General features: G+C 46.0%; 1 protein-coding gene across 1 annotated transcript in view; it reads right to left on the bottom strand.

Annotated features, from left to right (window-relative positions):
- ADAMTS17 (ADAM metallopeptidase with thrombospondin type 1 motif, 17) overlaps positions 1-26917 on the bottom strand; it is a 409319-nt gene that overhangs the window by 72824 nt on the left and 309578 nt on the right. The window contains exons 16-18 of the mRNA XM_010845854.1: positions 12668-12825; positions 9378-9537; positions 7353-7488 (exon numbers count right to left, since the gene is read on the bottom strand). Of these exons, the coding sequence (XP_010844156.1) occupies positions 7353-7488; positions 9378-9537; positions 12668-12825 (454 nt within the window). The remainder of the gene's footprint in view (positions 1-7352; positions 7489-9377; positions 9538-12667; positions 12826-26917) is intronic.

The raw sequence follows: 26917 nt of genomic DNA, 5'->3' as shown, positions 1-26917 counted from the left end.
GGAACTCTCTTGCTTTTTCCATGATCCAGCGGATGTTGGCAATTTGATCTCTGGTTCCTCTGCCTTTTCTAAAACCAGCTTGAACATCAGGAAGTTCACGGTTCACATATTGCTGAAGCCTGGCTTGGAGAATTTTGAGCATTACTTTACTAGCGTGTGAGATGAGTGCAATTGTGTGGTAGTTTGAGCATTCTTTGGCACTGCCTTTCTTTGGGATCAGAATGAAACCTGACCTTTTCCAGTCCTGTGGCAACTGCTGAGTTTTCCAAATTTGCTGGCATAATGAGTGCAGCACTTTCACAGCATCATCTTTCAGGATTTGAAATAGCAATTCCCTTTCACTCACTGGTTATTTAGAAAGTGTTTTGTTTAATTTCTATGCATTTATGACTTTCCAAAATTTCTTTCTGTTGTTGAATTCTAATTGTATTTTTTCCCATAATTGTGACATAAAAATAAGATGCAGATATTGAGTACTTAATAACTCAGGAAAGAGAAGGCCCTCCTAACAGACCCTGGGACCACATGGGAAGCATTAATCAACAGAATTTGGTTACCTGTGAAACTGGTATCTGGGAAGTCTCTTGTCTCTGATGATCAAAGGGAGGGATATTCAAATGGTCAAAGAGTTTAAGTATGGAGGAAAGGAAGAAAATAGAAGCTTTAAGACAAGACTCTGGAATCCTTTCTTCTCCAATGTTTCCTACTTTAGACAAGTAAAAGCTTCAAAACAATACTATTTAATTTAAATACAAGTGAGGTTCTAGATACTTTGGCCACCTGATGCGAAGAGCTGACTCATTTGAAAAGACCCTGATGCTGGGAAAGACTGAGGGCAGGAGGATCAGGCGACAACAGAGGATGAGATGGTTGGATGGCATCACTGACTCGATGAACATGGGTTTGGGTGGGCTTCAGGAGTTGGTGATGGACAGGCAGGCCTGGCGTGCTGCGGTTCATGGAGTTGCAAAGAGTCAGACGTGACTGAACGACTGAACTGAACTGAACTGAGGTTCTAGAATTTGGGTAGTGTCAGAAAGACGTTTTGGAATTCTTTGAACTAAACTTTTCCTCACCGTTCACATACTACTGAATAGGCATATAATGGATCACTGATGCTATTCTCCATTTTCCCCCTCAGGCACTTTTCCTTTATTTCACAGGGACTGTGGGGCACCCCTCATTCCAAGCCTCTAACCACGTGTTCAAGTGTCTGGAGAGTGGCTGAGCCTGAAAGTCCGGAGCAGCACTCCAGCGATTCTGAGGTTCTTACTGCTGCCTGCAGGCCCACCCTCCCTATCTGAGAGCTCTCCCAAGTAGCCGGCTCCTGTTCGGCCACATGGCAGGGCCACAGGCAGCCTCCTCCACTCTCCTACATTCAAGGCACAGTGAACAGAGGAGTGACGATTAGACTTACCTATTTTATTTTAGAGGAAAGCAGAAAAAAAAAAGCTTTAAGTTTTAGACAAGCTAGAAATGGATTAAACAATGGTATCTTTTCAGATATTGGCAGTACCTTAGGGCCACATGTTACAGGCTTCATTCTTAAATCAGGATCACATACACACACAAACCATGCTTTCATAAAAACATGAGGAATTACATTCAGTTTTAACCTAAAATGAGGCAAACTGGATAAAATAATTGAGCAAAGAGGACAAATTTAAAATCCAAATACATTTCCTTGCAGACAACTATTCAATTCAATTCTGTTGCCAGTAAGATATTGAATATTCTTTCTTGAATCACCCTAATTCAATGTACAGTACAGTATGTACTGCCTGGGAAGAAATTCAAATCATAAATACTATAGGGAAATATCCAATAGCTCAGAATGGCCTTTTCAAGTAGCCAATAAGCTTTAAAAGACTGCAAAAATATTAAATCCGGTCATACATGGGCTATGTGTTCCAGACTGAGCACATCTTGCTGTCATAGCCCCCCTCCTTGCTCCAGGACTACCTGGAACTGGGTCTTAAGGAGTTGGCACACAGGGCCGCTTGGGCTGCTCACTGAATGCCAGATGACGGCGGGGCCTCTTCCCTGCAGACTGTGGTCAGCGAGGTGAGGGCTGCTGGCCACAGTCACAACAGCTGAGCTGATCTGCGATTTCTGCCTCTCCTGCCAATGTCAGGTCCAGGTTTGCTGATGTGTTTGTGCTGCTGTGCAAGATACTGGAGAGAGGCTGTCTGCCCTGCATGCCAGATTCCAGACTCCACATGGTTATGGCAGGGTTTGGGAGAAGGATCCACAGAGCGAGGGGCAGGATTAGAATAAAGAGGTGTTAATGGTGTGAGTTGGGAAGGTAAAGGAAACTGTCGGGAACTCAGTGGAAAAAAAAAAAAAAGGTTGAAGAAAATTAAAGGGGGATCGGGGGAAATAAAAAAAAAAAAAAACACGGGAAAAAGACAACCATCTCTGTTGTTTTAAAGGCCAAAGAGTAACAATAATACAGAAAGACTCTTTCATCTTGCCAGATTCAACAGCACACTACATTTTGGCTTTTTAAATAACGTTTATACCATTGGGTTCTGGGTTCTTCTTCCAACCACAGGCTCTGACTTCCAATCGTGCTCACTCCCAACCCCCTGAAGCACCTGTTTTTTCCAGACCGCACACTTCTCCAAACCCCACCCCCTGACCTAAGTTCAGTTTTCATTTACGATTATATCTCTCTCTGTCTGGTACTCATTTTCTAAGATCCTCACTTCTCTTCACTTACTAGCCTAAATCCATATTACTCTATACTTTTAAGAAAGATGCATGACAGCTAGATCATGCCAGGTAATAATTCAAGTTTCAGTGTCTAAATGTTTGTGTGTGTGTATATATATAAAATATCTGTACACAATACATATACACTTATATATGTAATTGTGCATATGTGTGTATGTATATAAATAAATAAAAGTAGCATTTGCAAGAGTTTTAAAATCTATCAGATCACACATTTCTTTAGCCAAACAATAAATACTCTGTGATGAGTCATGATACTTCACTTTCAAGTGTCCACTTTAAGAATCAGTATGAAGTCAGATGGTTCAAAATAAGCCAATAAGCAAACCAACAAATACAAGCAGACTAGGATAGGCATCCGGGAATTTCTTTTCTAGGCTCTGAGGCAAATTCCAGGTGCTGTCTTCTCTTTTATCAATTTTATTTCCTACTCTGTTTTGGCAAATTCAATTCATTCTTCCAGTCTGATGCATATGACTTCACAGAGTTGGCGAGGGAATGAAAGGGGGTGGGACCAAAAGGAGAGTGGTGGGAAGGAGAAGCCGAATGTTTATCAAGTTTGTTGTTGCTGTTGTTTGGCTGACAGTAAAGACTTTGCCTGTCTTTCACCTCTGTATACATTGGTACCAAGAGCAAAGCCAAGTGAATTTATTCAATAAACACATTTTGAATAAATGAAATCACTGACCCTACACTGTGTGCTGAGGGTCATGCTGGATGGTAATAAAGAGAGTACTGGCTTCCCTGGTGGCTCAGTGGTAAAAGAACCAATGCAGGAAACACAGGAGACGTGGGTTTGATCCCTGGCTTGGGAAGATCCCCTGAGAAGGAAATGGCAACTGACTCCAGTATTCTTGCCTGGGAAAATCCCATGGACAGAAGAGCCTGGTGGGCTGCAAGGCCATAGGATCGCAGAGAGCTGGACACTGACTGAAGCTCGTGAACACACATACTGAATAACTGGGCAATGAAAAGTAACTCAGTATAACACGGTGCCCTCCCTTGTATGACAAGAGAATACATTCCCTAAGGTGGTGTCTTCAGAGCTAGGGCTCATGCTGAGGCTGTGATCCCATCATCTCAGTGGGCAAAACAAGGGTAGGCAATAACTTAAGGCAAACTATCATTCATGGGCCAAGGCTGGCCTGCAGATTGTACAGCCCAGGAACTAACAATGGTTCTTACGTTTAACAGGGTTATAAAACAAAACAAAAAACAGACAGCAGAAATCATACACAGCCTACAAAACAAAAATATTTACTCTCTAGCCTTTCACAGAAAAAGTTTTCTGACCCTGTTCTAAAGAGACACTAAGATTGGACAAGGAAATGGCAACCCACTCCAGTACTCTTGCCTGGAAAATCCCATGGATGGAGGAGCCTGGTAGGCTATAGTTCATGGGGTCGCAAAGAGTAGGACACGACTGAGCGACCTCACTTTCTTTTCTTTCCTTCTGAAGTTCCTGTTGTTTAGTTATTGTGTCCAACTCTCTGTGAACCCATGGACTGTAGCACACCAGGCTCCTCTGTCCTCCACTATCTCTTGGAGTTTACTCAAATTCATGTCCATTGAGTCAGTGTTCAAACTGGTTTTAGAAAAAGCAGAGGAACCAGAGATCAAATTGCCAACATCTGCTGGATCATCAAAAAAGCAAGAGAGTTCCAGAAAAACATCTATTTTTGCTTTGTTGACTACGCCAAAGCCTTTGACTGTGTGGATCACAATACACTGGGGAAAATTCTGAAAGAGATGGGAATACCAGGCCACCTGACCTGCCTCTTGAGATATTTGTATGCAGGTCAGGAAGCAACAGTTAGAACTGGACATGGACTGGACACGACTGAGCGACTGAACTGAACTGAGTCGGTGATGCTACCTAACCATCTCATCCTCCGCTGTATCCTTCTCTGTTTGCCTTCAATCTTTCCCAGCAACAGAGTGTGAGATTACTTTTAATCTAAAGTGTGTTCGACTTGAATTGTGTTCAAACACAGCAAGACTGCAGGCCTAAGCTCTGTGGGCTCTTGTCTGCTAATACCAACATATATGTTATCTTGGAGTCAATTTCTATTAATTGCCTTCTCTCATGAGTATGGATCACATTTTTCTGTTTCTTTGTAAGTCTAATAATTTTGGATTGTATCTTGTTATGTTAATTATAGCAGTGCTATCCAATACAAAAAAAAAATGAGCCACACACATAATTTTAATTTTCTATTATCCACATTAAAAAAGTAAAAAAACATGTGACTTTAATATATTGCATTTTGATCCAATGTCTTCAAAATACAACAGGCTTCCCTGATGGTTCAGTAGGTAAAGAATCTTCCCCAAATGCAGGAGACACAGGAGACATGGGTTTGATCTTTGAGTAGGGAAGATACCCCAGAGCCGAGGGCATGGCAACCTACTCCAGTATTCTGCCTGGAAAATCCCATGGACAGAGAAGCCTGGTGGGCTACAGTCCATGGGGTCGCAAAGAGTTGGACACGACTGAGCAACTGCATACATACACACTCAAGATATAATTATTTTAACATGTAATAAATATTAAAAATTAATATTATATAATCTCTTTCCAGACTAATTCTTTGAAGTCAGGTGTGTATTTTGGATTTATAACACATCTTGATTTGGACTAGCTAGTGGCTACCATGTCAGTCAATCAGCATGCATGTATGCATGCATGCTCAGTAGCATCTGACTCTTTGTGACCCCGTGGACTGTAGCCCACCAGTCTCTTCTGTCCATGGGACTTTCCTGGTAAGAATACTGGAGTGGGTGGCCATTTCCTCCCACAGGGGATCTTCCTAACTCAGGAATCAAACTTGCTTTGCAGGCAGGTTCTTTACTGCTGAGCCACCAGGGAAGGAAGCACTGATCAGCATAGCCTTAGAATATCATTCTAGGAGAATACTCAGGGTTTGTCCAATATAAGCTCTTCCATCATTATGGGAAACAGAATCCCTGACTGATAGTTTTTAAACTTTACCCCTTGGTATTTCACAGAGGTGCTCTGGGCCAACTGAGATGAGGGGAAGGCTAAGGGCACTGAACCACTCTTCCCAATTATATGTGCATCTCAAGTCAATCAGACCAACTCTGATTTCATGTTTCATATATTTCGTTTCTGTGCATAATTTAAAATTATGCACAGAAACGAAATATATACCTGTGGCAGATTCATTTCGATATTTGGCAAAACTAATACAATATTGTAAAGTTTAAAAATAAAATAAAAGTTAAAAAAAAAAGATTTTGATACTAAAATAATATGAAAACATAAATGACTGTAGAATATAATTCTTGACTGGGTCCCTAGGATCGTTCTTGCTCAATTATGCCCTTGAACCTATGCTAATGTCTCTTCTAGAGTCACTTACTCTCCTTTCTAATCATATCACAAGAGCCAGCTGTCTCTACTTTCAGCAAAAGAAGCTGTGGCCTCTCTGATACCTACGTCTTTACAGTGGCAAGTTCTTCTTTCTTTAGCCCCACATGTGTGTGACTGATTGATAAATCGATCAATCGACGGATAGGTTTGCAAGATGGCTGTTCACATCCAAATTCTCAAGACTTCTAGAAGTGAGCTGTTTCTCATGCCCTTCACCATTCGGGTAGAAAATTTCATTCTTAATTTTCCAAGGACCACATAAAATCACATCTCACCTTGCTTTCCCTTCTGGCTTCCCTCTCTCATTCACACACATTTTATCAGTTTGACAAAGAAAAGAGGGTCAGAAACAAAACAAAATGCTTTGTGATACTTTTCACCAGGTGAGTGGTACAAACTGAGCTTAAGAAACCCAAAAAACTGCCCGGTTAAAAGTCCAGCCTCTTTCATTTTTGCTTTCCTCAGGGTATATGCCTTAAAGCGATTATCCTTCAATAAAAAAATAAATTAATTTAAAAAAAAAGTCTAGCCTCTTTACAAAAGCTATACATGCCTTAACTGGATGCATAGAACCACAAAACAAAAGCCACATACCTCAATGCTGGGCAGAACAGGAGGCCAGGCGTGATATTACATAATACAACAGAATCAGATGCAAAGTCCCACTAAGATGGAAATAAGGAGGCTTAACTGATGAACACATTCCACACAATTCATCTCGGTTAACAACCCAAGAGAATGCACTTCGGAGTACATGGCCATGAAAGCTAGGGTTGGAAACAGAAGTTCTGATGGATCCCAGACAATAAATAACTTACTGATGTCAATTTCAGCCACTAAATCAGACCAATCACAAACACTAACCAATCAGAATCACTAACACCTACTCACAGGTGCTCACACTCTGAGTTCCTTTTTCTCCAAGACAGAGTAACTTGGAGGAGGTGACATGTGCCAGGTGAAAGTGTGTGGAGATGGCTATTTCTTTTTTTCATGAGATGTTCTTAATGGTCCCCTATGAGACACCTTCCAGTGAGGACTATATACTGCTATCAAAGTTATGGCTTAGTAGCCAGAAATTGAGTATTTTGAACAATCAAAAAATCACTCAGCAACAACAATGGAACTCAGAGTAAGACTGGTATTAATTGTGCAGTACCCCATTCATGGGTTCTGCTGCTCTGACCCTGAAGGATCCAAGCTTGAGAACAGAGCTCCTTACCGTGACTGGCAGGGGTGCAAGTTGCACCTTCGAACCTGGGGCTCCGGGCGGCTGGCCTGAGGGCAGTCACTGTCGTTCACTAGAGTTGTGGTCTTGTTAACAATCCGTGTGCATGACACGATGCTTCTGCGTTCCCCTGGAAACCAAAGTACACAGAACTGAGAGGCCACAGAACACATTCCTGGAAAGGCCATTTCTTCACCGTGTGGAGGAATGTTCAGATGCGTCTTGTGATCAGTTTGTCATTTAAACTGACTCTTCTAATGCCTGTGGGTTGTCAGAGAGGGAGGATCATAATTTTAGGGATAAGGGTGTGTGAGACAGGGCAGGGGTAGTAGGGGCAGGAGAAAGACCCTAGAAGAGGATCAGAGAGAAGCAACGCTTCAGATCAGCTGTGTTCCTGGACACCTTGGGGCTCACTGTGGCCAAAGTTCTGATTTGGGTCTCTAATTTCTAACAAAGATTACCAGTCTCTATATCTGTTCATTTGAAGTCTATGGAGATCTGGGCTTGATTAAACAACTGTACAACAGCCCTCACCAGAGATGACAGTTACTTATTACAGAATTCCTGCTTTCTGGAGAGAAGCGAGAAACAGGAAGTGTTGTCTGAAGGACATAGACCCACCTGAAAATTTTTCTATCAACTGCTGCTCATGCCTGAGCATCACCTGCTCTTGGGAAGCCTCACTAACCCCAGCTGACTACACGTTCATTTTTTTGGGTGTTTCCAAAGCACCCTGCTGGAGAAGGCAATGGCACCCCACTCCAGTACTCTTGCCTGGAAAATCCCATGGACGGAGGAGCCTGGTGGGCTGCCATCTATGAGTCGCACAGAGTCGGACACGACTGAAGCGACTTAGCAGCAGAAGCAGCAGCAAGCACAACTATATGGATCCCATGCTCCTCAATCAGTCTATCTTCTGGGGAATTTGTCATGGTACAGCCCTGAACTTGAGTGAGCATAGAAAGCACAGAGATGCCTCAAGCCAGATTTTGGATTGGGCTGCAGGTCAGGGAGCTGGGAGTCATTGGTGCCATAAAGGGTTGTGATAGTGACAGCAGCAGAACAGCACCCCGTACCCCCAGCCAGAGAAGCCTGCTAACTCTTGTCCTGGGGCCATGCTGAGTTTGCAGCAAGTTGGCCTAGAGGAAGTTTGGTGCCATTAGCCCTGCAGGACCAGTGCCATGCCCGCGTCTTACCTGCCAGCCCAACCTCTGGGTTGGCATTCCAGGGTCCAGGTCAACCTTCTGTCCTAACTCTGTCCATCAACATTTACCTGCCTTGCATCCATCCCATGACCCTGCTCTGTGTCCTGTCAGGGCGCTGTTGGCTAAGAGTTCAGAATGCTTCCCTTCACTCCTCCTAAACAACACTGTAATGACTATGATGTTCTTTGTTCATATTGATGTTTATAGTATTTGAGTTTCCTCCTGCAGTGGGCATGAGGGCTGATCATCCTATTTTGGAGGTGAGGAAATTTAGGTACAGAGAGAATACATCATCTGCTAATAAATGGAGGCAAATCATGAAGCCAGAACCCAGACCCAGAGTGTTGCACTGGAGTTGGAGGACTTTTCTTTGCATTATATTACTGTTGATTCCATTGGTTTCCATGTATTTCCACTGGTGACTGTAGCAAAAAGGAAAGGGTATTTGAAGGTCAGAAACATCTTCCAGCACCCTTTTCCAAGTGTAACAGGTGCAAGTCTGTTCTGTGCACTCCCAGGGTCACCTGTCATACTTGTGACACAGCTACACATTAGTCAAACCTCCACTCCGATCAGCATCAAAGGCCGTAGGGAAAGCAGCCACATGGACGCAACTTCAGCCTGGAGGAGTCTGGAAGAAGACCCTGCCCAGAGAAATCTGCAGCAGGATGCAGTTACATTCCACAGAAATACAAGTTACTTATGTGGCCAGCCTTTCCCAGGCAATGTGCACCCGCCACAGAGTGCCCTGAATTCACTTCTCCTCTGTTTGGTAAAACCCCACACCCAGTGAGCCCACAACCCTGCTGCTCACCTCCGCCACACTGCACACTGCACCCTTCCCAGCCGCTGTGGGTCCAGATGAACAAGGAGTCCTGGGGTTTTTCTGGTTCACTTTGATTTTCAGTGGTGTAGTTTACAGGAATGGTGTATTCATAATGAATTCCGTAATTTTGGTCATGAAATAACAACACCTGCATCAGTAGCAAAATAAAAGGCCACTTTGAAATAGAGCAAAAGCCCACAGGATTGCGGAATTTGCAAGCCAACCCGTGTTGTGGCTGTCTTCCCACCAGGGATAGCCCATTCTTTTGGGGGTTTCAAAACAGGTTCATGCCAGGGGCACTCCTTTATTTCAGTTTTGGTTTCCACAGATACTCAACTCGGGGGCTGGAGCATATGTAAACCATTGGCAGGGAGCTCTACTCTTTTCCACTGGAGAGAGGACTGGTTTAGATGAGGGATTTGGGGATAAGCCAGTCTGAGTGCTCTAACTGCACTTTACATGCTCCATGTAATCACCCACGAAACTGCCCTTGTGGGTGAGAAAGACACAAATATACGGCTTTTTCTAAACAGGCATCTGAACAGGTAGGGTGACTCCTTTGCAAATGAATGCCACTCTTCATGCCCCAAGCACCAGTCACTGCCATGTGTAAGGCAGGCTCCAGGTTAAACATAGCCCCTACAAGGGAACCTTGTGGATGCCTGTCAAGGATGCAGGAGCCTTCCTGTACCATGGGAGCTAGGATCACGACAATGCCCACAGGGTGGCACAGGCCTGGCACAGGGCTTAAAGCTGGCAGTGAGGTATGGGGGAGCCATGATCCTGCAGCCTGGGGACCCTGGGGTCTGAAATCCTGGCAAGTGGGCAGGTAGAGGGGCCTTCTCTTAGTTTGGTAATGCATTTGACAAGCCTTGGAAGCACAGACGTGCTGTATGGGCTTTATTTTTCTACGTGTACTTAATGGTGTGAAAGAAGCTCTCTTGTGGGAACTTCAAATGGCCTGCCTGTTGGTGGTACATCTTCAACCCAGGCTTGGAACCAGGTGGCACTCCTGGGTCTAAGCAGCCAGCAACTTCACGTCCAGGCTGCGGTTCTGGGACAGCAGGTCAGCGGGAGCTGGAGGCAGAAGGTGCTCCATCTGACTTGAGGGAGGCCAGCAGACTGTGTGCCAGACGACAGGAGTCACTCTCCCGCCCAAGCATCTCCCAGCCCTCCTAAGGCTGGAGTTGCAGGGTGGGGGTGGGGTGCTAAGAGCAGCCCAAACTGAATAAACATCCACTTCTCCAAGAAATAGACTTGCGGTAATACATTTGGAAAAATGCCTCCAGTTTAAAAAAAAACAAACAAAAAACAACTCTTTAAAAGAGATCTTTATTATCTCAGTATGGGAATAAGACTGGTGAATTGAGAATCCATATGAAACCAATTTCATGCAATTTTGTAGCCACGTATAATTTGTGTGTGCATGTACGTAATTGGTTTCAAATGCAGGTCCCCATGGCTCTATGGGCACTCCTGACCTCTCAAGCAATGAGCACACCTCAGTTAGGGGACAATGGATTTCCCTTCAGAGGAAGACGGGCTCCTCTCATTTCTAGGTTTAGAAACTGGAAGTAACTAGCAATCACATTTCAAGAGAGAAAAGTGATTAATGTTCAAGAAGGCAGGAACTTCAGCTGTGGCAGTTGTTGCGTTCCCCGAGTTTTGTTTATCATGGTCTGAATGAATCCCGGCTGTGCATTTGCTTTAACGGGCTGACAATTCACTCACAGTTTATGCAAGCTTTGGGGAAAGAAGGGAAATAGACCCATCTTGGTGTTTGCTAGAAAAGCAACTTCATGTGCTAACAGGTGATACTGCTATCTTGGGTTTTATCTTGTCTTTCACTTCCTCTTTTAGTCCCTCTGAATGACTGCTTTTAACTCAGGACAGGAGGATTTGTTCCAGTGACTTAGATTAGGAAACAATCTAATCACAGAGAAATGGCTTAGGTAAAGGCTTCCCCAATGGCTTAGCGGGTAAAGAATCTGCCTGCCATGCAGGAGACACAGCAGATGTGGATTCAATCCCTGGATCCGGAAGATCCTCTGGAGGAGGAAATGGGAACCCACTCCAGTATTCTTGCCTGGAAAATCCCATGGACAGAGGAGCCTGGCAGGCTACAGTCCCCGGAGTTGCAGGAGTCAGACAACTGAACACATAAGTGTGCACAGGTTCTTAGGTCCCAGGAATCAACTTTCAAATGTATATCTGCAGTAGCTTTAGTGTGTGGATTGTTGCACTACGTCAGCCATGGGAACTAGCTCCCTTTGCTCTTATTGGAAACTGTAACAGGCTTAGGGCCATCGTGGGAGCCATCTCTGCTCACTTGCAGAGCTGGTGTCCTCAGGAGATTCTTACTGAGAGGTGGCCTGGGAATCTCTCGGGCATCACCTAATCTTAAACAGATGCCGGCTGCCAGAGACCACAAATTAATGGGGATGATAAGAACTTCCAAGTAGAGACTTCGGGTGGCGTGGAGGACAAACTGTCCTTTGATTACAGATACACAAGCTGTCACAATCCCCATTCTTTGGAAGGAGACATCGAATCAGTAATTATGAGCCATCCAAAGTTAGCCACAAGAACTCCTGAACCCTGAGAAGGCAATGGTGGCATTCTTTTCCCAGGAGATCTTTCACAGTCTTAAAAGGCAGTATAACCAAACATTTCAGTGGTTTGCATGCGGTCCTTCCTGAGACAACATGTAAGACCAGAGTGCCCAGATCTGGCCCAACTCCACAGATTTCTTGAGACCATCTGGGGAGTAAATAGTCCAGTAGAATTTGTTTCTGTCTCAATTCCTGAAGGCTTGTTGCAAGCTGAGTCTGGAAAACCTGAGTGGTGTTGGTTTGGAAACAGAGTCAACAGTTTGTTTTCAAAAGGTAGTTTCTGATGTAATTATACAAACTGTGGGGCAAATCTAAGCCACCTGATACGAAAACAGACTTTGAGTGGGACTGTCTGCTTAATGATGCCAGGTCTCCCCAAGGCCACATGACTAAGCATTTCCATCCTGGAGGTGGTTCCTTTTGTAAAAGATGGGTGTTCTGCCAGTAAAGAGCCAAGGCAGAATTTTGAGAGGGCAGCATTTTGAAGCATGTGGCAACAGGGATTATACAAGGTAAAAACCAAGAGAGAGACTGGACCAGCAGGTGGCCAGGTAAACCACCAGGAACCAAGCGTACCTCCTCCCATAGGGCCCCAGGGAAGAAGTCAGCTGGTAGATCTCTCGGACCCAACCAACTCAGGACAAATACAAAAGCACAGCAAATTACCATCAGATGCAGTGGCATTTTGGTCGGTCCCTTGGCAGAAATTTTCTCCCACAGGCCCCTTCGAACGTAGCGGACAGTTGTGCCTGCAATCTGGAACTCTCCAGGGAGCTCTATCTTCCAGTCACTGTTGATGGATCTCTTACTGGAGTCTTTGAGAGCTAGAAAGAAAACGGAACGCCACGGAACTGGGGGAGTCAGCCTGTGTTTGAAGGGAGTCAGGGTGTCTTGAGGGGTGGGTTGGAGGGCTCATGCTCCGCCTCCACAGGGGACAAGAGGGAGGCCTGCCCTGAAAGAAAGGGAGCTTTCTCTGAGAACAGAAGACTGGCTCACGGGCAGAGAACGGCTCCTGACCCCAGGTCCCTGAGCTCAGCTGCCTGGGCTCCTGCACCTCTGAGCATGGGCTGGTGTCTCAGAACCAGCTCACACGGAGCGGGTGTGGGAAGGAGCGCCAGAGGACGCAGACAGCCACACACACAGCCCTATCATATTTCGCTAGACTTACAAAGTAGAGGGTTTTCAGCTGGATGAATGGATTCTGTTTCAACATGTCCAAGTCTCCAAAACAGGTTTTGCAGCTTTAGCAAAATTCATCATTCATTTCACTCTTACCTACCTGGGGCTTCTTAGAGGGCAGCCTAACTCTAGTGTCCCTTAAGGATCTGATAGCCCCAGATTAGTGAAGTAGATGCTCCTTCATGAAGCAAGTGCCCTTCTATAAAGATGGGAGTCTCCCATCCAGAGCTGCTTACAGACAGACGTGGCAGTAAGTCAGCTGATGCCTCAGGAGTGGCAGGGGCGCTCAGCCTCATGGCCTCTGCCAGTTTCACACTTTGCTCTCTCAGTGTGTTGGAACTGACATGGAACTGACATTCTGCTGACTGGCTATAGCAAAGATTTGGTTTTCCATACAAGGCATGTATTTATTATCATCCGACTGCTCACCCGTAATTTCTTTGTTTTTTCCTCACTCAGGCTTTAGAGTCATGTGGTTCTCATGAGAGAGCATTCTACAGTGAAATTCTGGGCTTTTTAGGTTTGTTTTGCTTTGTTATTCAGGAAAGTAACCAATGTTTATAGAACCTACTCTGACATGTAAGAGAAGGCGGTAAATGAAAATAGTCAATAGCAAGTCTTTACGTCACTCAAAACATAAAATTCTCTGTGCACCCCAAGTCCAATGCCACATTCTTTGCCAGCACCCCTGAACCCTGCTCAGTCTAGAATCAGTGAAATCAGGTGCCCCACTCTTTGCTTATATGGTCAGAAACAAAATGCCCACATATAATACCAGCTTTGGATAATGAGAGTTGAAACCCACAAGTAGTTTCAGTTAAGCCTGAACCCACGAGCCCTGGGCTGAGTTAGGACCTGATGGGTTCAATCCTGGTCAGGCCACAAGCAGCTGGGGGTGCTGCCCTCTGTTTCCTGGTCTGCAGGACATGGTGGTCCCGGCTGGCTCCCCTGCCCCGAGGGGGAGGTGCAGGCTCAGCATTCCGCATTTACAGGAACCACTAGGAGAAACCGAGGGCTCTGGGTAGGGCTGCCTCCCAGTAGGACAGCTTCCAGGAGGGGCCGCACTCAGTGAGGGTGGCTGCGCAGCACGTGGCTGCGGATTACAGGACTCCAGGAATGGCTTCGAAAAGAGAACGCTCCAGCGCTTAGCACCCAATGTTTCCCGTCTAAGAATTCTGCACACTCTTGGGATCTCCTGGCTACTGGAAGGAAGCGAGGCTGTTGGGATACTCACAAGTTCTGCTCCTTTTTCTCTTCCTCAGCCAGCCCTGCAAGTCCCCATTTAAGGGGCACATTCTCTGAGTTAGCTTCTCTGTATGCTAGTACCCATTTGACCTTCCCAACAGTGCTCTAAGGTAAAGGATTACGGTCTTCTTTCTCACAGATGAGGAAATGGGGGCACCGGGGGTTCAGTAACCTGCCTGAAGTCACACAGCTATTGTCACATGGAGGCCTGAACCTAAATAGACCAAGGTCCCACGTTCATTAGGTCACAGCACAAGTCTAGAGTTTTACGACAGACACTGGAATGTGCAAATGTCACATTCTCCCAGAGAACACATTCCAACCTCAGATCACTGTGATGCCTCATGTTCTATATATCCTCATAAAAACACCTAAGCTTGTGGTTTTCTACAGCTTCCAGTGAACTACCAACCTACAAGTACTTTCGGCCATATTAGCTATTGGGGTATCTAGCAACGGGTGCATGAGTGTTCACTGCTCTTTCACTTCCTCTGAAGGTTTGGACAACTGTTTTCTTACCACTTTCTGAGGGCCTTGTAGCTGGTGCTGAAGACACAGCTCCTGCCCTCGGGAGCTCAGGGTTTGAAAGCGAGGTGGGCGAGAAGACAGATAAACATGAGACACTTGCAGAAGCTCTGAGACAGAGGCCAGTCCAGGGCTCATGTGTGTGTGTGGGCAGAGACTGGGCCTGCTGGGGAAGGCCTTCTGGAGGGGAGGCCCGGAACTGAGACAGCAGGGAGCAGAGGCGGCTGGAGCGCCTGGCGGCTTGGACTTGCTCCCTGGCTCCTTGATAAGCTCAGTTTCTGTGCAGAGTGGGGGTGTTCGGGTGGGGAGGGAGGCACTCTGCCCATGCAGAGAATCAAGAGGAGGTGACAGAGAGAGGCTGCAGAGGTGGAGAAGGAGAGGGGAGGCTTACTGTCATTGTCACTGGGCTGGGATGCTTGAGCGGGTTGAGAATCTCTGTAACTTGGAATCAGCGAGATGAGCAGAGTGAGTTTCTGTAAAGCTGGGGACCACTGTCACTCTGGGGCCACCCCCAGAGCCTCTTTCCCTCACAGAGACCAGGGCACACTGGGGCGGCCCGCCCCTCCCATCTCAGCCTGCGCTCGCGCCCTAGTTGACTCCTGCACTCAGTGGCCCTGGCTGGGCCTGGCCTTGCTCCACTTTAGGGCTTTTGAACTGTGGTGTTGGAGAAGACTCTTGAGAGTCCCTTGGACTGCAAGGAGATCCAACCAGTCCATCCTAAAGGAGATCAGTCCTGGGTGTTCATTGGAAGGACTGATGTTGAAGCAGAAACTCCAATACTTTGGCCACCTCATGTGAAGAGCTGACTCATTGGAAAAGACCATGATGCTGGGCAAGATTGAGGGCAGGAGGAGAAGGGGACGACAGAGGATGAGATGGTTGGATGGCATCACTGACTCAGTGGACATGGATTTGGGTGGATTCTGGGAGTTGGTGATGGACAGGGAGGCCTGGCGTGCTGCAGTTCATGGGGTCGCAAAGAATCAGACACTACTGAGCGACTGAACTGAACTGAGTGTGTTGCTCCCTGACATCTCTCTGTCCTTCTGCAAGTAACACCCCCCAGAGGAGCTTCTGGGGATGTTTTTTTCCCCAGTCATGGGAGGCTGACCCTAAACTCCTCCTCAGCTCCAGAAGTGGGTCCACCACCCAACTTGGGACATGAAGAGTCGATTGTAACACTTGCATTCACCTTGGGAAGAAGCAGCTCTCTTTCCCAAAGTTGCCCAGGGACTCGATATATCGAGTCTGCCAGTGCGTGGCAAGAGGCCCTCAGACGACAGTGCACTGAGGCAGGACAGCAGGGCTGGATACAGGCATCATTTCCCACAGTTTTATGCCCCTGGGCCCAGCGGCACCTGAAGGCAATACTCAGAACCCGAGGACTGGGTCTAGCTTCCACATGTCACATTTGGAGGTTGGTTTTTGAAAAACATTAACCATGATAGAAGCAGGGCAGGTTGAGAAAGAAAATGACTAGTATGGATTTCTAGAAGTCACCCTAGGATCCTTACTGATGTCAGCTTAGTACCCTCTGAGACTCAGAAAGGCACACTCCCTCCAGGCCTTAACCCCTCTCCGGGACCCTGCCCTGCCCAGTACTTGTTCAGGGTGAGGTGGCTCTTTCTTACTTGGCCTTGTTTCCAAGGTGCTTTAACAGGACTTATTGGATTATGAATTGAAAACCACGCCACTCTCGTGCCAAAAGGCAAGCATCGGGGAGGTCAAGAGTGGGAAGAACTGGAAAAAGTGCAGGAGGGCACAGCTGGAGCCAATTATAACCCATCCACAGAAACGGCACACAGAGGTGTGGGGACCGCCTGGGGAAGCCCTATTTCTGCGGGCAGAGGCACCCACCATGGGTCCCCCCCAGGAACAGAGCCTGCGGGTGCTGGGCATGTGCCACCCTCTCACCATGAGGGCAGGGTCCTGTGGGGCGGTAGGGTTGAGGGGAGGAGACGTTTCCATAGGCGGTCCACAGGCTGGGCGGGGGAGGTCACAGAGGGGTGAACACGGCCAGGGAAGACAGGGGGCGAGTGAGAGAGGCAGGCAGTGGCTCCCCCGTGATTCCAGAAGGGCAAGGAGCAGGAGGGGGAGGAACGCGCCTGATGGCACAGTGCTGGGGACAGGCTCTGGAGAAAGCAGCCTAGATTTCCACTGCTTGTCACTACTCAAGCTGTAAACGCACCCTCGTGGCAGATTTCAGCGAGCCACGTGAGCTCTGTGAATGCAGAGCTGGGAAGAGATGCAAACCATCAGCCTTCCCATCCACACCCTGCTGCTGGGCACTCTCACACCTGTCTGAGCCTTGGAGGTCCAGGCCTGGGCTGCTAAATCGGTAAAATCTCACTGTCACAGCTTCAGAGGGTATGTGTATGGGGGGGGGGGGGGCTCTCATGGCCCCAAAAAGAAGAAACTTTGCCTGTCCAAGGTCGGCTGTGGCCGTCTGCACAGCAGCTACAAGCTTCTAGAACATGCAGCCCGTTTTACCACTGCTACTTGAGCCCCTCATCTGACCACTGCCTCGGGACAGCGGGCTCATGACGACAATCCTTCATGCATTTTGCAAGGGAGGAAAACTCAGAGGCAGAATTCTAAGTAGGAGGCCATCCGTTCCAAGAATCATGGGGATTGCTGCAAGCCTGCTGACTCTGGGGTGAGTCATGTAGGCAGTAAATCCAAAATGTACAGGCTGCTATGGTCCATGCTAGAATTCTGAACTTCCTGCTAAAACTGGACATTAGCACCTTACATCCTTTCAGAAGAGTACGACTGCAGCCTCAGAAAGTCTGCTGGAATCTCAAGATCTGAACATCACTGATAGTGGACAGGTTCAGTGTGGAGTCTGATGAGAAAACCACCCTGTGGGGCCACGTCAGCTCCAGAGAACAGGCGTGCAGGTCGCTCCTGGCCTGTCTGCAGCAGCCCCCCAGAGCGAGCTTACCAGAGCAGGGTTTGCACAACCCAGGGGAGTTGAAGCTCCAGAGCCCCTCGTGGGGCCCTTTTCAAGGCTGTCTACAAAATACATTCTGTTCCTTAAAGAAGCCCTCCGAAATTAAACAAGTTTTGGTCTCCAGAAATTCCTGTTCCTCTCGATCCTTGGCATCAATGGTATTTGCAAGCCCCCTTCATCTGTAAGCATTTTAAGGTGAATTTGTATTTGAAATTAGAATCTTTAGGCTGAGAAACTCAACAGGGGCTGTTAAGTTGTTGCTCAGTCGCTCAGTGGTATCTGACTCTTTGTAACCCCATGGACTGCAGCACGCCAGGCTTCCCACAAATGCTCTGCTCTGACAAAGAAATAATGGAGTTAAGAACAAAGGGGATTCCAGAGCAACGTGATCCTATCTGTAATGTCAGAAATTCAGATTCGCTGGGGAGGATATTTTCACTTGCTGGTCCTGCCTCAGCCAGAAGTTGGATGTTTAAACCCTGACCCAAATGCAGCAGTACTTGCTTTTGTGTGTTTTGCTTAGGAGCTACTAGAAGCCTTTCAACAGCTGAAGAGACTCGCGGGATGAAGATGAGTACACGCCTTCCCCTGCTACCACGGTAGAGCCAAACCTCCTCAAAACGGCCCGAAGTGTGAGGTCACGTGGGGACCGTCTGTTTCCGCCCGGCCCTCCTGTCTCTCTGCAGACATTGACACGATGTTCCTGGACTTCCGGGCACCGCGGGAGATCCTGAGCCTTTTCAGGGACTGGGGAGGGGGCGTTCTTGCGGGATGGCCCGGCTCCTCTCTGGACTGCCCGGAGGCAGACACAGGTCAGACCGTGTCCGCATGCCCACCTCTCGCTCAGCACTGTGAAGAAGCCGGGCTCCTTTCTGTCTCTCTGCCTCCTGGACTCCACTGGAAGACTTGACCCACATTCAACCTACTTCTCATCCTGGCGTTGAGTCAGCTCCTTTTATTTCCACTCGGAGTTCTGCCAGCTCCGCTCTCAGCTATGGATGCAAACTGCAGAGGCATTTCCTGTTCCAGGTGGTTTCGAGCAGAAAGCCAGGCAGCGTGGGTTGAAGGTAGGTGGGGTGAATTCTTCAGGAACTGCTCCCGCAAATGGGAGAGCAACTCAAAGTTACACAGGGTCGATATCCAAAGCACCCAGCCCTGGGTGGAAACGAGGCTTGTTTGAACTGACTTTAGAAACATATCGCGCATGGACCACCTTCTGATCTCCCTTGTGTACACACCAGGCCCTGGAACACTGGAACTGTGATTTGCAGATAAGGTGGCAGAGTCTGGCTCCAACCTCCCAAGGAGGTTCAGTGCTTCTAGGGAGCTGAGAATTCGTCCTGAGACATTGACCCTATCTCCTAAGATGGACACATGCTTCTCTGAAATCCACATGTCAAAGCAGTAGCAACAGGCAGGTTTAACACATTCTCCAGTGAAAAACTACCTCCATCCAATCTCTGGCTGTGACTGACGCCTCCATGAGCTGCAGCCGGCTAAGCTGGAGAGAAGCTTGGATGAGCAGCTGAACTCCCAGAGCCCTGGTTTCCTCCTCAGTGATTAGGCACAGCAATACTCTGGTATTTGGGGATCAGGGGTCAGGTCTTCAAAGCTGAGCAGAGCTCAATGACTGGGACTCATGATGTCAGTGTCAGGGTTGTTATTGGAAGGTGTGGCCCTCGGCATCAGGGGCAGAGAGGGACCACCATGAAAAAGCTGGCTCCCCCCGGTGGCATCCACAAGGGGTTACTTGTTGGTCCTAACAGGTTCCAGTGAAAAATCATCTTCACTACAGGAATTAGATGTCGAGGGATCTAAAGGATTCTGACAACCTTCTGTCTATTCTATCACACAGAAAAGCACACGTAAGGATCATGTTCCCACCTTTACCAGATACCTGGGGCTGGAGGAATGATGCTGGGAAGTCTTAAGGGCTGGACAGGAAGCTGAGGAACTTACTAGCAGGGCACCTACTGGTGCTTTATGGAAGGACCAGGAAACTGACCTTGGAATTGTGCCAGCACCTGAGATACCAGGATCATGAGTTTTGAATAAGATAAAGGTCAAAGGTGATGTCAGATTCCCACAGAGACCCAATGCTTCTGGGGAGCAGAAACATCTCCAGGTAGGGGATGGCCAATGGATCAGTTGGAAACGCTAACTTTTGCCATGATACTGGGTGATGGGACCCCAAAACAAATGCTGATAAAGTTGACAAAATTTCCTTAGATGGGCAGAAAGAAGGGGCTGGTGTTCTTCGAGAATCTAGTAAAAGGGCTGTCACTTTGAAAAAGTTGCAGAGAGCAGGGTAGGCCCTGTTTTGGAAAGCATTTATGAGCATCGCTCTATTTGTAAAGCAACAGCTGGGATGGCTGCAGAGAAGAGTGCCAGGCTGGACCGAGCCAGCGTGGGAAAAACCACAGGGCTGATGGAGACCAATGTGGATGCCAACCTGAGGAACAGCATGTCCCAGGCTGGCAGCAGGAAGAGCAATGTCCATTATGGCTTCCAGGACGCGGATGGATGGGCGGCAGGTGAGAGAGTTGGGAGGGGGCGGGGCCGTCTGGGACCCAGTAGGGACCCCTGGGGGCTGCTTGCCCACGAGCCTGGTGTAGGCACTTAGAAACAGGAGCTCCTGTGCCCACTCCCAAGTCAGGTGTGAGAGGGCTATCTTGGTGTCTGTAAGTGGTTTGCAACTCCTCTATAGGATGGTGGTCTTCACTGCACACCTGCCTACTAGAGGTTTGGTCTGCATCCATCTCATCAGACTTTGGGTTTTTCAAGTGGAGACCATTTCAAAGAAAGACTTAGATACTTTTATATCTACAAAGCAAGGAATGTGGACAAAGCCATGTTTTTAAAAGTCAGTGATAAAGGTTGAAATAAAAGCGTTTCATGAGTAAACCTCATTTTAGCCAAAATAGCTTAATTATTAAGTTTGAAGCCAGAAAAAGATCATGTCTTACATAAAAAACATCTCAAACAGCACCTTGCCACACAGATGGGGAGATACAACATGAGGACGCTTGAGAGGGGTGCCTGGGTAGGAGGTTAGCCACCTCCATGCGAAATCCAGCCCAAAACAGGAACACGGGAGCAGGGCTGGGGGGACGGGGCACAGCACGTCCCATCCCAGTGAGCTCAGGCCAGAGGCAGGCCCTGTGCGAGGCAGCATTCAGAACAGCTGTGTGTCCGCTCAGCACTAGTACTACCCTGGAACCTGAGCACAAGGTGGACCTTTCGGGGACTCATGGAGAGCCTGAGCATTGAGTTTAGGACACACTCAGAGGATCTTCTGTGGTGAAGAAGGGGCTAAACAGAACAATGCTTGGGCTTTAAGCACAGTTTTGTCAGCTCTGTCGAAGGCAATGAAGACCAGTGCGGAATGCAACTTAATCCTTCTACAGAAAGATGAGCAACCATCCATGCAGTTGGCACTGGGAATTTGGGGCACACAGTATTTCGTGAAACCAGTGTTCTTTTGGGTTTCCATTAGATTGAGAGCAGTTATTCTTTTTCCAGATAACGAGTCACACCGAGAGCCATCCACAGCCTACAGGAGCTCCCACAAGTTGGGTGCTGCACCCTTGCTGCTCAGGCTCTGGCTGCCTGAGCGCTCCTGGAGTTACTTTGGGGGACTTAGGCCACCCCAATTCCTTACAACTTCCTTCATTCACTCTTCTATCACCTGCCTTCCTGTCCAAAGCTGGTGGTTCCTATTCAGCCCCTCCCCTCATCCACCTTGGGGTTGGCTGCACTTTAGCCAAACACGACAGTACTGCTTGGTACCTGCTGATTGCTCACTATGCCTAAAATATGAGTTAAAATCAATGGCCTGAGAGCACCGTGTCAGCATTTCGCTGACCCAAATTAGCGGCTTGATCGTCCAAATCAGTGTTCAGAACATAAACTATGAGTCAAACATTTTTGTTTTACCCAGAAAACTGTGGGCAGGTTTATCCTCCACCACACGAATCCTTCGAGCTCCAGCTGGAATGATGGCAGCTTCAATATAACCTGTATTGACAGATAACACACAGGTGAGCCAACATACCTCCACCCGCCAGTAGAGGCTCACAGCAACCCCCACCAAAACCCGCTGCTCCATCCCCACGGTGACTTCAGAGCTCTGAGAAATCAAGCTGGTCAACTAATAAGAAGCGTTCTTCTATAGCCAGAATATCCTGGCTGCCCAAATTCCAGAGAGCACCATTTGCACGTGTTACGAGTTGAACTAGGTCCCTCCCACCCCCAAATCCATATGATGGAGTCCTAAGCCCCAGGACCTCAGAATGTGACCTTATTGGAAACTGGGCTGTTGCAGACGAAATTAGTTAAGACAAGGTCATATTGGAGCAGGTGGGTCCCCAGTCCTATATGACTGGTGCAATTATAACAAGAGGAAGACTGGACACAGACATGTACACAGGGAGAACTCTGTAAATCACGAAGTGGAGATCAAGATGATGCCTCTTACAAGCTGAAGACTGCCAGCAAAACACCAGAAGCAGGAGAGAGGCATGGGACAGATTCTTTCTCACCTGCACGAGAAACCAACACTGCCAACAACTGATCTCAGACTACCACCCCCCAAACTGAGACCGTGTGTGTCTCCTGTTTATGCCTCCCTGTGGTACTTGGCTGCAGCAGCCCCAGTAAACTACGAGCCTGGAGTTCTGTGTGAAGAGCACTGCCCTGGAGCACGGGTGCTAAATGCCCCCGGCCACACCATCTACTAGGTTCCTTCCATCTTTGCTGAACTTTGTCCCTGGTTCTATGGGATGACGGCAGAAACCGGGCTACTTGCCCTATGACAAAACCACCGCCTTATCACCAGGTATCATTTCCTGCTTTCATTGCCCTTTGGACTTTTCTGCAACCACTGCAGTGAATACTTCTGTCCATTTCCCTGAGTATTTCCAAGTATAATGGGGTCCCTCAGAGGCCAGGGCCTTCCGCCCATGCTCTGACCCCACACATGCCCAATACAGCAGGTGGTTAGTGAAGTTCTGGAAGGAAATGACTGAGGCTGCCAGGGAGGAAGTCAGGGGCTGGCAAAAGCCTGGTTAACAGGGCAACTGCGTCAATTAATGAGCCCAACATAATAGCGAGATTCTGAAATGTAGGCTGGTAATCACTTGGTTTTGGTTTACATTTGGGTTTTAGACAAAGGTAATACACATTTGCTTCAGCAATTTAGCTGATGATCCTAAATTAGACGATAAATCCTACCCCTGTAGTTCCCAAATGTGATCATCAGAATCAGCAGGGGAGTTTTAAAAATGAGAAATTTCTGGCCCAAGTATGCAGAGATTATGGAAATCTATTTTGAGCAGTTTATTTCCTCATTTTCTCATAGTAAACATGGCTCAATTTTCATTATAAATATAGTACATGATAATTCAAACCAACAAAAGGGGAAAAACTAAAAACAAACATTGAAAATTATCCTTATTTTTGATGACCAGCCTTTTCAGCAACTTTTAATGCGTATAAACATATGCACATCATTTTATGCCAACAGAATACCGTATATAGTTTTAAAAGATCAGGGTCAACTTTAAAATAATTAAGAGTTTTGTCTGGCAATGTGTACCCAAGGTGCAAAATTTTAAAGTTATAAAAGGATACGGTAGAAAGTATATTGATACTGTAAGATATTGGATTGGTCAAAGACTCCCGTAAAAATGCAAATGAACTTTTTGGCCAACTCAATATATCCTATAGTTGACTGTCTTTCTAACACTTATCATTTATAATAATTTGTGTATTTTAGCTGGGTTTCTATGTTGCTAACTGAAATGTGCCCAAATGACAGTTTTGTTTCTTCCTTTCTGATCTTTTTGCCTTGGATTTCTTCTCCTTTCGGGCTGGAACTTACAAAACCACATTGTGGGCCACATGAGATAGTGACATCCTTGTCTTATTCATGAAGTTGGAGGAAGGGAATTTTCCCACTGAAAATGATGTCAGCAGTGAGAATATGATAGGCGTCATTTATCAGGTTAGGGAATTCCTCTTTTTCCCTAGTTTGTTAAGAATTGTGTTATAAAGAGGTACTGAAGTTAATCAAGTGCTTTTTTGCATCTACTGAGATCATCATACTTCTTTTCTCCCAGACAACACAAAAATCTCAGAGCAGTTTAATGGCAGTCATGCTTCTCATGGCTAACATGGTGTGTGGGTCAGTATCTTAGCTCTGTTTTTCCCTCATCCATCCATTTTAGTTCACTGTTCTCTCTTTTTTATTTTGATGTTTTCCTGTAAACCTTTAATTATATTTACACTTCTAATACATGACTTATCAGCTATAAACTATTTTAATCTCTGGATATTAAAAGATGAGGAAATCAACATAATACATTGCCCTTCATTCTCTTACACTGCCCTTCAATATTTACTGAATCATTTCTACACTGTTAATTTACATTTATCTTTTGCACGCTAAGATAATTCCTGCAGTTATTTTAGTCCTAAAAATTAATTTAATGTTCACTATGTGTCCTTTTTCCAGTTTTTCCAGCAGATTCTTGCTTGCCTCAAGTTAGTTCTCTTTGAGATGGACTCAAAGAAAATTATAGCTTCTGAATTGTAATATAGTAAAATATACTATATATACATACATATATATACATACATACATATATATATGTATACATACATACATAATATATATATATACACATGTGTATATATGTTGTTGTTAAGTTGCTAAGTCGTGTCCAACTCTTTCGTGATACTGTGGACTACAGCCCGCCTGGCTCCTTTGTCCATGGGATGTCCCAGATGGCTCAGCGGTAAAGAGTCTGCCTGAAATTCAGGAGATGCAGGTTCAATTCCTGGGTTGTGAAGATCTCTAGAGAAGGAAATACATTTCCTTCTGCCACTGAAAATATATATATATTATCAATTTGTTTGTGTCCTTTCTTCAGGGATACCAAATTATTTATGTTTGACCCGCTTTTTCTTCCATAACGCTCATTCAGTTTCTTACCCCTCTGATTCTTTATTTCCACTCTGCTTTGCTCGTTTTTCTCAGTCCTGTCCTCCATGCTTCTCACTGTGTTCTCAGCGGTGTCCCTTTCCTTTGAATCCATGCAGACGTGCTTTCTGTAATGGACTCATTTTCTTCCTCTGCCCTTTTCCTCAGCTGAGTCTCATTTCATTTCCCTCTGTTGCTTCACTGGCTGTTCCTTGAGCTCTCATGTCTTACCAATGAGTTCTTTCATTGAGGCTATTACTTAATCAGTTTTTGGAATTTACAGCAATAATATTGGATAATAATTTTCAGCTTTTCCTTGATAATATTTTGCTGGTGATTTTTTTTTTTCTTTTCACTGGTCATTTGTTCTTGTCCCTTTCCTCCTTTTCCTATTGCAGTATATCTGTGTTGATCCTATACTAATTCTCCTTCTAAATTTATTACCAGTTTTTAGCTGACACAGTTTTAATTGTACCAACTGCTTCTATGTTTGTGTGGTAATAACAGGACTGTGTTATGGGCTAACAGAAGTTTCCCTTCAGTTCAGTTCAGTTCGGTCGCTCAGTCATGTCTGACTCTTTGCGACCCCATGAATCAGCACACCAGGCCTCCTTGTCCATCACCACCTCCTGTAGTTCACTCAGACTCACATCCATCGAGTCGGTGATGCCATCCAGCCATCTCATCCTCTGTCGTCCCCTTTTCCTCCTGTCCCCAATCCCCCCCCAGCATCAGAGTCTTTTCCAATGAGTCAACTCTTCACATGAGGTGGCCAAAGTACTGGAGTTTTCAGCTTTAGCATCATTCCTTCCAAAGAACACCTAGGGCTGATCTCCTTTAGAATGGACTGGTTGGATCACAGTAAAATTTGTTAAGACATGGGTTTATATGTATCAGTGAGTTAATTTTTAGGTTTGTAAACATTTATGTATTTTAAATTTACAGAAATATACATGTATATTTCCCCATTATAAAAATTTTAATACAGGCAAATCCCACTCCGATCCCCTGTGGGAACTGCCACTATCAGTCTGATTGATGTATATTCATTGAGATATTTTACTGCTTATACCAATGTCTACACAAATACAAATATGAAAATATCACACAGTATATGTTTTGCCTATATTTTATTTAAGTGTTAGGAAAAGCATGTGAGTATTGTATTATACCACATTTTTTTTAAGAAAAGCAGGCTATGTCTTCTATCCATGTATATATAGCTCTCCTTATTTTTCATTTACATTGCAATGTAGCTTATGCAACTACTCCCCTACTGATTTAGGTTATTTAAAAATTGTCATTTAGGACATTAAGGTTATTTCAAAATTGTCACTTTTAGAAAATATGCTATATCATATATACATGGGCATCCCCAGATGGTCAACACCGAAATCAGACTGATTATATTCTTTGCAGCCAAAGATGGAGAAGCTCTATACAGTCAGCAAAAACAAGACCAGGAGCTGACTGTGGCTCAGACCATGAACTCCTTATTGCCAAATTCAGACTTAAATTGAAGAAAGTAGGGAAAACCACTAGACCATTCAGGTATGACCTAAATCAAATCCCTTATGATTATACAGTGGAAGTGAGAAATAGATTTAAGGGCCTAGATCTGATAGATAGAGTGCCTGATGAACTATGGAATGAGGTTCGTGACATTGTACAGGACACAGGGATCAAGACCATCCTCATGGAAAAGAAATGCAAAAAAGCAAAATGGCTGTCTGGGGAGGCCTTACAAATAGCTGTGAAAAGAAGTGAAAAGCAGAGGAGAAAAGGAAAGATATAAACATCTGAATGCAGAGTTCCAAAGAATAGCAAGAAGAGATAAGAAAGCCTTCTTCAGCGATCAGTGCAAAGAAATAGAGGAAAACAACAGAATGGGAAAGACTAGGGATCTCTTCAAGAAAATCAGAGATACCAAAGGAACATTTCATGCAAAGATGGGCTTGATAAAGGACAGAAATGGTATGGACCTAACAGAAGCAGAAGATATTAAGAAGAGATGGCAAGAATACACAGAAGA

This window comes from Bison bison, unplaced genomic scaffold, assembly GCF_000754665.1.
Source record: "Bison bison bison isolate TAMUID 2011002044 unplaced genomic scaffold, Bison_UMD1.0 scf7180017864224, whole genome shotgun sequence".
In the NCBI taxonomy this organism is placed as follows: Eukaryota; Metazoa; Chordata; class Mammalia; order Artiodactyla; family Bovidae; genus Bison; species Bison bison.
Note: the sequence above shows the minus strand (reverse complement) of the source record. Positions and strands in the feature narration are given on the sequence as shown.